The sequence below is a fragment of the Giraffa tippelskirchi genome, chromosome 2 (assembly GCF_054371585.1).
Source record: "Giraffa tippelskirchi isolate mGirTip1 chromosome 2, T2T-mGirTip1v1.2.pri, whole genome shotgun sequence".
In the NCBI taxonomy this organism is placed as follows: domain Eukaryota; kingdom Metazoa; phylum Chordata; class Mammalia; order Artiodactyla; family Giraffidae; genus Giraffa; species Giraffa tippelskirchi.
The window spans coordinates 26059387-26072204 of NC_137276.1; the positions used below are offsets into that span (position 1 = coordinate 26059387).

The following is a 12818-nucleotide window of genomic DNA, read 5'->3' on the forward strand; positions in this document are numbered from 1 at the left end:
TTTAAGCCGACCTACACTAAAATCTCTGGTCTACTAGTAGCTGTCTCAAACCACTGTTAGCTTTGTCTCTTCTTTTGCCACAGATCACACCTCTAGGAACCTAACGGCAGCTGCAAAATGCTGTCAGAATGAAAGCTCCACCAACAGGAAGCAGTCTGGAGCTCATAAACCTACATTTAGCTCATAATCTCCTCTCCCCAACCTTGCAATGGACTACCTCGTTTCTACATTTAGTCTGCATTTGTCCTTCTCAAGTCACCCTTGGTGTTTTGTTTTTGTTTTTTTTTTAATCTAGTTTAAAGGAGAGCTTGGAGCATCTGCTCCGGTGAGGGATGGAGAGTGATGATGAGCTTAGAGAAAGCACCCTGCACGTTTTATCCCCAGGTCCCAAGTCTGAACCAAGCCATCTCACAAATACCTCCTCTTAGTCATTAGGGGATCTAATCTAGAAATGATGGCTGAGTTTGCCCAAAATCTTTTCATTACTGTAAAAATAACTTAAGTTCTTCTTGAAAGTAGTTAAATTAACCTAAAACTGTTTACAACTTACTGATCAACATTTAACCAACCCATTTTTACTGGATACTTGCCCTGTTGTGTGAAAAACTAGAAAGGAGAATACAAAGGAAATAAACAGCACACTCCCTACCTTTGAGTCATTTAGAGATTTAAGAAATGCACATAATAATGATTAAAAAACATACATTAAGGCTAAGGTCTTTTGAAGTAAGGAGACCGCTGAATACCAGCCACACAGTAAACTCTGCCTCATCTACCCCACCTCCTTTATCATGAAGAATGTGGTAAGGTGATAAATACTAAAGAAGTTCAAAGAAAGGGGAGATTAGTAAAATTGTAGGTAATTGAAAAATGTTTCAGAAAAAAAGATAAAATTAAAAACTGACCAGGAAACATGGTTAAAAATTGGCTAAATAAAGGTAAGAAGACAGAGCATTCTAGATAATGTAAACATAGATGATGTTTCCAAAAATGAATAGTAGATGCTAATCAATAAATCTTAGCTGATTTTATGAGGAAAGTATACTATGCATGGACTGAGACTAATTTTCTTCATTTATCTCATTGTTTTTGGCTTCTAGGATGGCTTTGTGTATTCTTTACTTATTAAAGACACAAATTACAAAGTAGAGGATTTTCTTGAGGTTGAAAGGCCGGTGGAACATTTGATGTTTTCTCCCTGTTACAGAATGTTGCTGATTCAGACAGACAAGGTATGCTAAATGGTGATTTCTTGATAAGTTTTCAGATATTATTATTACCATCATTGCACGACAGGAATGAAGTGCAGAATGTGCTGCATAATGATCCATTACTAGTCAGGACTCTAGCTTGCAAATGAAAAGTCAGCCAATTTAAAAGTCCAGGCAACACTTGAGTGTTTGTTTTCTTCTTTTTGTGCGTATATAACTGAAAGCAAGCAAGGAATTGATATAAATCTGGGTGCTCTTGTGTTGCTACTATCCTTGTTTTTCTGCAATATCTTAGCTCGGTTTCCTCTCTACTTCCTCCCTTTTTATGAAGATGGTGTCAAAAGAACCTCCTGAAACTCCAGTTTTATATTTTTATCCTCTTGGTGACCTTAGTAGAAAGATATCAGTTGGAAAAAAAATATCCTGTAACCTGGACTTATTGTACTAACTTGGGTCACCTTTCTACCCCTCGGTCAATTACTATGTCCAGAGGGATTCTAAACTCTCATTGACCAGGCCTAGGTCACATGTCTAACCTTGGAGCCTAGATAGAGTCATCTCGGTTTAGTTCAATTTAGTCACTCAGTCATGTCCAACTCTTTGTGACCCCATGGACTGCAGCACACCTGGCCTCCCTGTTCATCACCAACTCCCAGAGTTTACTCAAACTCATGCTCATTGAGTCAGTGATGCCATCCAACCATCTCATCCTCTGTCATCTACTCAAACATAAACTGAGATTGTGGTAATGGGTGGTTCTCTAAGGAGAGTATAGGTTCTGTAAGAGAAGAAGGGAGGGAAATAAATGCAGGATAAAATCAAATGCCCGCATGAATTATACTGTTAGGAAGACTCCTAAATCAGGATTAGCAGTTTATATTGTTGAGCAATGATTTTAGAAAAATTACAAGTAAAATTGAATGATTTTTTTGCGTAAAAGAAATTGAAACTGAAATATGGAAAGACTTAAGTTTCTGTAATTACCACAAGTGTGTTAATGATGTTTTAATAAATGAAAAACTTGAAGTATCTATGGAGGACAGAAAACAATAAAAAATGTAACCCAAGAGAAGGAAGAAAGACACAAATAGAAATCATACAAAAGAAAAATATACTTACAAAGTAAAAATTAAATGAATATGTCTGATAGAAGACTGGATGTGGCCAAAGAGAGAATAGATGAACTTGAAGATAGATTGGGGAAGAAGTTATTCAGAATGTACCCAAGAGACGAAAGTATACGAAATATAGAAGGGAGGGTAAGAGAAATGAATGATATAGTGAAAAGACCTAACATGTATTTGATTGGAATTCCAAAGAGGAGAGTCAGACAGAAGCAATATTTAAGGAGATATTTTCCAGAACTGATTAAAGACATGAATTTACAGCTTCAGGATGCCCAGTGAATCCTAAGCAGGATACGTAAAAAGATATACACACCTAGATTTAACAGTGTGAAATTGTTGAAAACTAAAGACAAAGAGAAAATCTTAAAAGTAGTCAGAGAGAAAACCAGATTATTTCAAGGGACTTTCAATTAGGCTAACAGCTGACTTCTTTGGCAATAATATAAGTAAGAAAGAGTAGAATGATGTCTTCCATGTAGTGCGGGGGTCAGCAAACTGTGGACCCAGGGGTCAAAACCAGCCTCCTGTTTGTTTCTGTAAATAAAGTTTTACTGGAACACAGTCAGACCCACTTGTTTATGTATTGTCTATGGCTGCTTTCACACTGCAATGGTAGTATTAAGTAGTTGTAAGAGACCACATGGCCTGCAAAGCCTAAAATATTTATTGGTGGTCCCTTTATAGAAAAAGTTTGCTGACCCCTGACTTAGTGAAATAAGGTTACTATCACTGAATTTTATACCCAGGGAAAATACTTTTCAGTATAGGGATGAAAAATGACATTTTTAGAAATGAGCATTTGTTAGTACATCATCACTAGAGAAAATTCTAAAGAATGTACTTCAGGCAGAAGGAAAATGATCCCAGATGGAAAGACTGTGATGCAAAAAGAATGAAGAGCAGTAGTAAATGTGTGGAGAAATGTAAGTGAAGACTGACTGTATAAAACAACAAAAATAATGTGAAATTGGAGGGAAAGAGTGTGCTGTGTGCTTAGTCGCTCGCTCAGCTGTGTCTGACTCTTTGCAGCCCTTTGGACTGCAGCTCACCAGTCTCCTCTGTCCATGGGATTTTTCAGGCAAGAATACTAGAGCAGGTTGCCATTTCCTTCTCCAGGGGATCATCCAGACTCGGGAATCAAAACTGAGTCTCCTGCATTGGCAGGTGGATTCTTTCACCTGCTGAGAGAGTAAAGGTTTTAAGTTCTTCTGATGTTTATAAATTAAGTATACGTGTTCTGACCTGTAAGGTAACCATAAAAGAACTGAAACATCAGATGAAATTTCCACATAAAAGAGGGGCAAAGTGGAAGTGTTAAAGAAAGCAACCCAAAAGAAGGTAAGAAAAGAGAAGAAAAGATACACAAACAACTGAGAAGAAAATAGGAAGCGTAAATTAAAGTGTAATGTTTAATCTCAAATATACTAGTAATTACAATTAAAGCAAAACAGAATAGTTGATCTAGTTAAAAGGCAAAAATTAGCATATTTGATTAAAAAAAAAGCCAAACCTAACTATGCACTGTTTTCAAGTGACATATCTAAAGCATAAGATTGAAAGTAAATTTTTTAAAATATAGTAACATTGAAAGCAAGTTAAAAATTGAAAGTAAATAAAAAGATAGGAAAAGATAGATCATGCAAACATTAACCAAAAGAAAGCCTTTGGAGATATATTAATATTAGGCAAAATAGGCTTTGGGGCAAAAATCATTCCTGAGGACAAATGAATTTATTAATATTTTAGAATAGTAAAAGATTAAATTCACTAGAAGTCTATAAACTTTTAAGATATATATGTACCAAATAAAATATCTTCAAAATATATAAAGCAAAATATGACAAAATGACAAGGAAAAGCAAAGTCATGATCTCGACAGATTTTAATATACTTTTCTCAGTACGTAATAAACGTATGTACTTAACACAGTAGCCAAGGTGAGAAAAGCATCTCTACTACTCAGAGCCCTCCAGTGACTGCCTATGTTATTCTGAGTAAAAGCCAAAATCTTCACTATGCTTTACGTTCTCTCATGATGTGGACTCCTCTCCCCACCCTGGCCTTATCTCCCACTGGTCTTGTTCACCCTGCTTCAGTCATGCTGGCCATCATGTAAGCTTTCTGTACTCACCAGACTTGCTCCTCCCTCTGAGTGCATTGGCTGTTCCTTCTGTCTGGAATGCATTCCCCATAGAGTCTACATGAATACCTTCCTCATTTCCTTCAAGTCTTTTCTCTAAACTCACCTTCTCAGTAAAGCCTTCCTTGGACACTCAGGTTTGAATTCTACCCTCTTATTTCGCCATGTCATATCCTCTTTCCCTGCTTTATTTTTTTTTCTTTCTACAATTATTGCTCTTTAACTTATAATATATATTGTTTAGATATCTTATTTATTGACCGAATTCCCCAGTAGAATGTAAGCTCCATGAAGGCAGGGAGTTTTTGTCTGTCCTGTCCTCTGATGTAGCCCCTGCATCCAGAGCTGTGTCTGGCTCAGTGTGTCTAGTCCGTATTTGTTGAAGGAATGAATAAAAGGTAAAATCAGTAAATACCTACCAAATGTTAGACTTTACAGAGTTGTGTTTTTTACATAAACAAGAATAAAAACATTCATGTTTAACTCAAGTAAACTTGAAGAACTTGTGATCAATTGAAAGAAGACTTCTTATTGCTAGTAACCATACTGTAGTATAATTACTTGTCAGAGATGCATAAGGTATAGGATAGATTTTTTTTTGGAGAGGTGGATTTGGAACCTGAGAATGATAAGCAAGTTTTAAAGTAACAGCTTCAGATACACCTCTACAAGTTTCACAAAAGTTTATTTAAAAGTTTCATTAGTACTCATCATGGTCTAGTATGTGATAGACTTTAGTTCCTCTTAACAACTTTTTTGGTTTTCCACATTCTTCAAACTTTTATTATGTCTATAAATAGACATAATTTTTGAAATCAGGAAAAAGTGTTTCATTATGTTTTGTAATCTAAAACACAAATGCCTGGAAATGGAGAAAAGAAGTCTTATTTATGGAATATTTTAATTGATGAGTGAATGCAAGAATCAATAAAACAAATATCTAGGTTTTAAGCTGCTCAAGGTCAGGGCCTTACTGAGTTTATCTCTACTTTCCCATCACATTTTCCGATACAGTGTCTTGTTTACAGTAAACATTTAATAACTATTTGTTCAACAGAACACACAACAATTACATTATTTTTTTCTTTTTTGGTATATTTATAGGGGTCTATTTTTATTTATACTTTTGGTGAGGAGCCAACCTTTGAAAAAGTCCTAGAGGCTTGTGATGGGAAATTTCAGGCAACAGACTTTATCACACCTGGAAATGAATACTGCATGGTAAGGAATATTGTCTTGTTCCACAATAGGATTTAAGGATAAGATTTGGAAGTTCATGTGCAACCTGTTGCAAATAGGAAGCAGAGGGGACTCTTGAGGATGCAGTAGAAATAGCAGCCACTTCCATCACCAGATCCACTCCCCAGTTAAAATGACATCGTCACATTGTGACTCCACAATATTAAGTCTCTGAACATGACAAAGCAATTAAAATCTTAAGAGCCATCCTGTTTGTATTCACCATCCAAGCTTTCCAAGCCATATCTTTAAACACATTCATTGCTAGTGAGTTGTCAACACTCATTAAACTATTAGTGTTTACCCTTTTTCAGAGTGATCCAGCCCCATCTAAAAATGAAAATGAAATAGTTGCCATGCGTAAAACATGTATTCTGTCTACTTTTAAAAAAAACCCACCCTCTACATTTAGAAAAGAAAAATTTTTTCTGCTGTTTAACAGCTTACCTTTAGTTGATCTCAAGAAACATAATTCACTTTCCATATGATTCATCAACAAATCCATTAAGATTTTGGGAGTTCTAGCAAATATTAATAAAAAGATACATAAACTATGGAATAGGTAACACTTAAGAGTTCTTCTAGTCGTCAGATTCTGATTATATGCTTTTTCTTCCAGATATTCTCTGATAAGAATTAAATAAAAATTTAATACAAAATTTTCATGTTTAGAATTTAGATACTTGATCCACAGCATCATGTACTCACTCCCTCGTATTCAAGAAACAGAATTTAAACTGTATCACATTACAGTTACTTTAAAATGCTTTCAGTCTTGATCCTGTGAAAGAAGAAAAATGAACAAGATGAACTTTGGGTTTCCAGTCTAGCATGTAAAGAACCTTACAACAGGGGGAAAGAAAAGCTGAATAAACTTCAAATCAACCATTCCTCTCAGACCCATCAGAGAATTGGGGTCATAGGGGAAACCACTGCCCCCAAAATTATAGAGACAGACAGGCAGATGCAAAGAATCATAGCTTACTGGAGCAGATACCCAGAAATAGAAACCAGCCCTGGAGCCAGTACCCAGGGGGATTACAATGGGAGAATCTGCATATCTCAGACCCAAAACAAGGACACTGGAGGCAATTTTAGCTTCTGACACATTCAGCTACAGCAGACAATAAACACAGTCTAACTCCTAGCCAGATAAACATAAAACCCCATATTACAGCCTACTTAATTCATATCCTTTTACCCAGTACATCATGTCCAGCTTTTAACAAAAATTATAAGGCATACTAAAAGACAGTAACAGTTAGAAGATAGAGAGAAAGCATCAGAAGCAGACTCAGATATTGTTGTATCTGAAAATAATTACAAAGAGGTTGTAATTATCAGGCCAGAAATTTAAAAGGGGTCTTATGAAAACAGTGGACAACATGAAAGAATGACTGGAAAATATAAGTAGAGATATGGAAACACTAAGAAAGAAAATAAGAAATATTAGAAATATAAAACACTGTAACAGAAATGAAGAATGTCTTTGGTGGGCTCATCAATAGACTGAATATTGCAGAGGAAAGAATCAATAAGCTTGAAGAAATGTCAGTAGAAACTTCAACACTGAAATTCAAAAAGAAAAAGAATCAAAAAGAACAGAATATCCAAGAACATGGAACAATTATAAAAGGTATAGCATACACATAATAGGAATACCAGAAGGAGAAGAAAGGAAGGAAGGAACAGAGGAACTGTTTGAAGTAATAATGGCTGAGAATTTTTCAAAATTAATGTCAGACACCAAACTACAGATCTGGGAAGCTCAGAGAACACTAGAAGGATAAATACCAAAAAAATTTACACTAACACATATTAAGTGAAGAAGAACTAAAGAGTCTCTTGATGAAAGTGGAAGAGGAGAGTGAAAAAGTTGGCTTAAAACTCAACATTCAGAAAACTAAGATCATGGCATCAGGTTCCGTCACTTCATGGCAAATAGATGGGGAAACAATGGAAATGGTGACAGACTTTATTTTCTTGGGCTCCGAAATCACTGCAGATGGTGACTGCAGCCATGGAATTAAAAGACACTCCTTGGAAGAAAAGTTATGACCAACCTAGACAGCATATTAAAAAGCAGAGACATTAGTTTACATATTAAATACATATTTAATATGCATTTAATACATATTAAATACATATTTACATATTACTTTATGTATTAAAAAGCAGAGACATTAAACAAAGGTCCGTGTAGTCAAAGCTATGGTTTTTCCAGTAGTCATGTATGGATGTGAGAGTTGGACTATAAAGAAATCTGAGCACCAAAGAATTGATGCTTTTGAACTGTGGTGTTGGAGAAGAATCTTGAGAGTCCCTTGGACTGCAAGGAGATCCAACCAGTCCAACCTAAAGGAAGTCAGTCCTGAATATTCATTGGAAGGACTGATGCTGAAGCTGAAACTCCAATACTTTGGCCACCTGATGTGAACAACTGACTCGTTTGAAAAGAGCCTGATGCTGGGAAAGATTGAAGGCAGGAGGAGAAGGGGATGACAGAGGATGAGATGGTTGGATGGCTTCACCGACTCAATGGACACAAGTTTGAGTAAGCTCTGGGAGTTGGTGATAGACAGGCAGACCTGGTGTGCTGCAGTCTATGGGGTTGCAAAGAGTCAGACACGACTGAGTGAGTGACTGAACTGAACTGAACTGAAAGGTAATAGTTAATATTTGTTCAAATCAGAAGTATTGACATTGAGATTGTAAAGTAATTTTAATCCACATAAATAAAATGAAATTTTATTTTAAATCATCAATGATTGACATACTAGAAAGAAATTTAGAACATGCTCCTGTAGCAGTCTTGTTTTCCATCTGGGTTTTGTTTTTCTTTCTTTTACAGACACTCACACAGTCAGGGGAAGTTTGTGTTTGGGGTGTAGAGGATGGCGCTTGTGTCAGCAGGATTTATCTGAATATCCAAGTAAGTGTGCCTTATAAATGGATTTTTTAAAAATATTGGATTCTAATCCAACCTACCTTTTTTTGTTCACATGTCAATAGTCTGTGGAAATACTCATTACAGAGACTTTAGTGTATTTTACCATATATGTTTAGAGTAATTCTTGTGTATAAAGTATGTTCCACAGCCCAGGGGGTGGAACATAAGGTATTGTATTGGTATATGGGAAAGAACAAGCTTTTCCTTGGTGGCAATTATTTCTGAAACCCTAGTGATTTATATCTCACTCATGCTGCGAATTCATTGTGGATTGACAGGATCTCTTTTCCCCCATGGTCTTTCAGGGAACAAAGCTGACAGAGGCTCCACCAATTAATAGCTCCTCGGTACCACGGGATGGGCTTCCCACGTGGCTCAGCGGTAAAGAATCCGCCTGACAATGCAGAAGATGCAGGAGACGAGGGTTCGATCTCTGGGTCAGGAAGATCCCCTGGAGGAGGAAATGGCAACCCACTCTAGTATTCTTGCCTGAAAAATTCCATGCATAGAGGAGCCTGGCAGGCTACAGTCTATGGGGTCACAAAGAGTGACACAACTGAGCGACTGACCATGCATGCACACCATGAGATGGGAAGAGTTCTGGAGAGTCTTGAACTAGCAATTGATTTGGTTTAGTCACTAAGTCATGAACAACTCTTGTGATCCCATGGACTGTGGCCTGCCAGGCTCCTCTGTCCATGGGATTTTCCAGGCAAGGATACTGGAGTGGGTTGCCATTTCCGTCTCCAGGGGATCTTCTGTTTTTAATAAAAAATGAAACATTCCTTGGCTGTAACTAGGTAAATGACCCCATCTAACCTCAAGGGAATCAGTTAGAAATGAAAGAAAGATGCCACTCTAACCAGCTTGAGCCAAAAATTAAAAAGTGTGGGCTATTGATTCAATTAACTATAAAGTATAGAGCTTCTCTGGGCTCAGCTGTGGCTTTATCCAGCAACTCAAATGATATTACCAAGGATCTCGTCTTTCTTTCTGTCTGTGTACTATGTCTTTAGTTTCATCTAAGACTTCGTGTGATACCCAAATGCTACAAATAACAACCTCACATCATATCATCGGGGAAGAAAACCTCCTACAATGGGAGGAGAAAGAGAAAATAAGTTTCTTCTTTTCAGAAGGCTTAGTAAATATATCCTAATGTCTTAATAACACCCCTGAACTAATCACTGTGGACAGGGGAAAGAGAAATGCTAGTTGGCTTAAAGTCAGCTTTGGAAATGAGACTTAGATCTATTCCACTCAACTGAAAATAGAAGAGAGATGGTTTCTTAAAGGATATTCAAGAAATTTTCCAGAAGGAAGGTGTATGTATGCTGGGTGGCAAACTACAGTTGCTCACCTAAACCTAAGCATAACCTACCATAAGGTGATACCATTCTTTCCACCATGGTCATGGTACACATAAAATAATATTTTAAAAGTATGAAAAGACCAAGAAACAATGGTAAGGCTATTTTTTCTTAAATTATCATTTTTTCTGTATTACATGATCCTCGATGAGATATGGATCTAGATAGTAGGGAGAGAAGTTACAGTCCTTCTCTATTGTAAATTAAAATCTCAATTAATAATGCAAGATGAAGCATCATACTTTGTATAAGAGGATACAAGATACAAAAGATAAATAATTCAATGAGATAAGTAAACTCATCCTAAAAAGTAAAGATAAAAATTCTTACCTAAAAGAATATGTGTAGACTCTATAATCTGTGTGGCAAAGGTTTATGTGTATTCATTTCTGTTAGAATTACTAGAACTAGAAAAATCTTAAAGTTCATCTGATCACACCTCCTTTTACAGAAGAGACATACAAACCTGAGGGTTTGTATAATCAGAACTTACCTTGCACTTCCTGGCTAAGGAGGGCTAAGAAAGTCACTCAGTTGTGTCCAACTCTTTGCAACCCCATGGGCTATACAGTCCTTGGAATTCTCCAGGCCAAAATACTGGAGTGGGTAGCCTTTCCCTTCTCCAGGGGATCTTCCCAACCCAGGGATTGAACCCAGGTCTCCTGCATTGCAGGCAGATTTTTTACCAGCTGAGCCACAAGAGAAGCCCAAGAATACTGGAGTGTGTAGACCAGCTCTTCTCCAGTGGATCTTCCCGACCCAGGAATCAAACCAGGGTCTCCTGCATTACAGGTGGATTCTTTACCAACTGAGCCACCAGGGAAGCCCAAGGAGGGATATAGGCACCATCAAAAGATCCTCTTTCTGCTTCAGATATCTTCCTTTCCCCTGACTTGCGGGGAGAGATTTGGGGAACTGTCACAGTTAAGCAGACATCCCTTCATTGAGCTCAAAACCAAGCAGGCTACATTCATGTAGATCAGCCTTTGTTGGGGAGAGTCAGTGATTTTTCCTTGCTGAAGATTACTGCTGCTCTCTGGAGAACTGATAAGTGGGTTGATCAAGCAGTACAGAGGCTAGATCTCCCTGCCTATGCCCAGGACTGTATTCTCCATGAACATTTTAGGTAGTGGTCCTCAGAGAACCCTGCTTAGCATCATGATGGCAGGATGCCCAAACACTAGTACTTTCACTTGATGTTACTTGCTAGAGTAACTAAGATCCCTCCAAATATTGCTGTATATTTTTAGCCTAGTCAACTATTCCCTGGAATAGAGGGTAATTTCAACTGACTGTGTTGAGGAAACACAGATACACACATACACTAAGAGCTCCCATAAAGATTTTCAGCTAAAAAAACCCCCAACCCTCACCACTTTGTTCCCAGTTTCATACTGAGATACCAATAGGCTCAACCTGGTTAAGCCTCAGAAAATTCACTTTAAAAAATAAAATGAAAACCTGCTCAATGGAGAAACTGCATTCTAATGAGGCAGGACACCTGAGTTTTCCTCTGAGCTTTGTTATCAGCTTTGGGATCCTGGGGGCAAATTGCTACATTTTTCTTTGCCTCTGCTTTCTAATCTGCAAAAGGATGATCTCAAGATCTTTTCTATTTCTAACATTCTGTTATTTTATTCAAAACAACCTCCAAAATGTAATTATGTTACCTACACGGGTCCCCAACAGCAAAGGAAAATCTTATTTTTTGATCAGAGGGTGGAGAGGTGGGAGCTCTCCTTCTAGAGCATGTGCTTTCGTCACAGGGAGTGGCTGAGGGTGCTCTATGGAGTTCTCCTTGGGGAAGGGCAGAGTCGTCATGGGGCCAGTCCATCCATGCTGCTCCCCTCGAGATCCAAATTCTGGGTGCAGCATCTCTGTGCACAGCCATTCCTGCTGCCAACTTAAGTCTTGAATTGAGGTGTTACTGGCAGTACGTCTCCACACAGCCTCGGAGTTGAGGTATTGCAGCGGTCTCACACTAAGAACTCTGGTCTGAAGTGCTGGGTGCAAGACTGCTGCACATGTTCCCTGTGAGCAGGTGAAATTAGACTAAAGCACAAGTGAAGAGCTTAGACCTTATCAGCTAGTGTCCATCTGACTTTTCTGGAGAACCCCAGTGGGCTTTGTCAGTGAAAACTATAGAGAAACGAATCTGATTCTTTAAGTATCGTGACCACAAATTTGTTCTCTTAGATATCATCTTCTGTAAATGACTGTTAGATAAGCAGGAATCTGTGATGTGTTTCTTTGGAGACAGGCCACATGGTCCATGATACAGTTATTTTTTGAAGTCTTCCTCAATTATACCAGCATCCCAGGATCTACTATTATCCAGCAGATGAATGCTGATTTTTAAAAATCACTAACATTCAATAAAGATGTCCAAAAGATGCTAGGAATATATTTTAAATTTCTTATTTTATTTTTCATTAGTATCAGGTATAATCATTTCCTAATCAATTAAGGATAAAAATGAAGCCATGGTTTAAAGTTCAAGCCATTTTCTTATATTTTTATCATTCCAATTTTAGGATAAAAGAGTGTGATATATAGATTCTTATGACTTCTTGTGTGATTGATTAGCTGAAGAATGTTGAGTGTATAATTTGTAACACCAAATGACACTTCCCACTCTTCTCGTTCTGCAGGCTTTTCAAATAAATTGTAGAACTCTTAAGTGTAGGAAAGCAGGCTTCATTTTCTGGTGCAGTGAAGCTGGGGTTTAATTTATTTTATTTTTTATTGAAGTTAATTGATTTACAGTATTGTGTTAATTTT

At 37.3% G+C, this 12818-nt stretch overlaps 1 protein-coding gene across 15 annotated transcripts in view; it reads left to right on the forward strand.

The window, feature by feature from the left end:
- The window catches only part of CFAP43 (cilia and flagella associated protein 43), a 111355-nt gene that overhangs the window by 42258 nt on the left and 56279 nt on the right, over positions 1–12818 (forward strand). For 12 of the 15 annotated variants that reach the window (XR_014069218.1, XR_014069224.1, XM_081543413.1 and 9 more), the window contains 3 exons: positions 1101–1232; positions 5583–5699; positions 8569–8649. Coding sequence is in view for 13 of the 15 variants with exons in the window: in XM_081543413.1 (XP_081399539.1) it covers positions 1101–1232; positions 5583–5699; positions 8569–8649 (330 nt within the window). In the remaining 2 variants the exon portion in view is untranslated. The remainder of the gene's footprint in view (positions 1–1100; positions 1233–5582; positions 5700–8568; positions 8650–12818) is intronic. The other 3 variants (XM_081543395.1, XM_081543404.1, XM_081543490.1) reach the window with 1 other exon arrangement.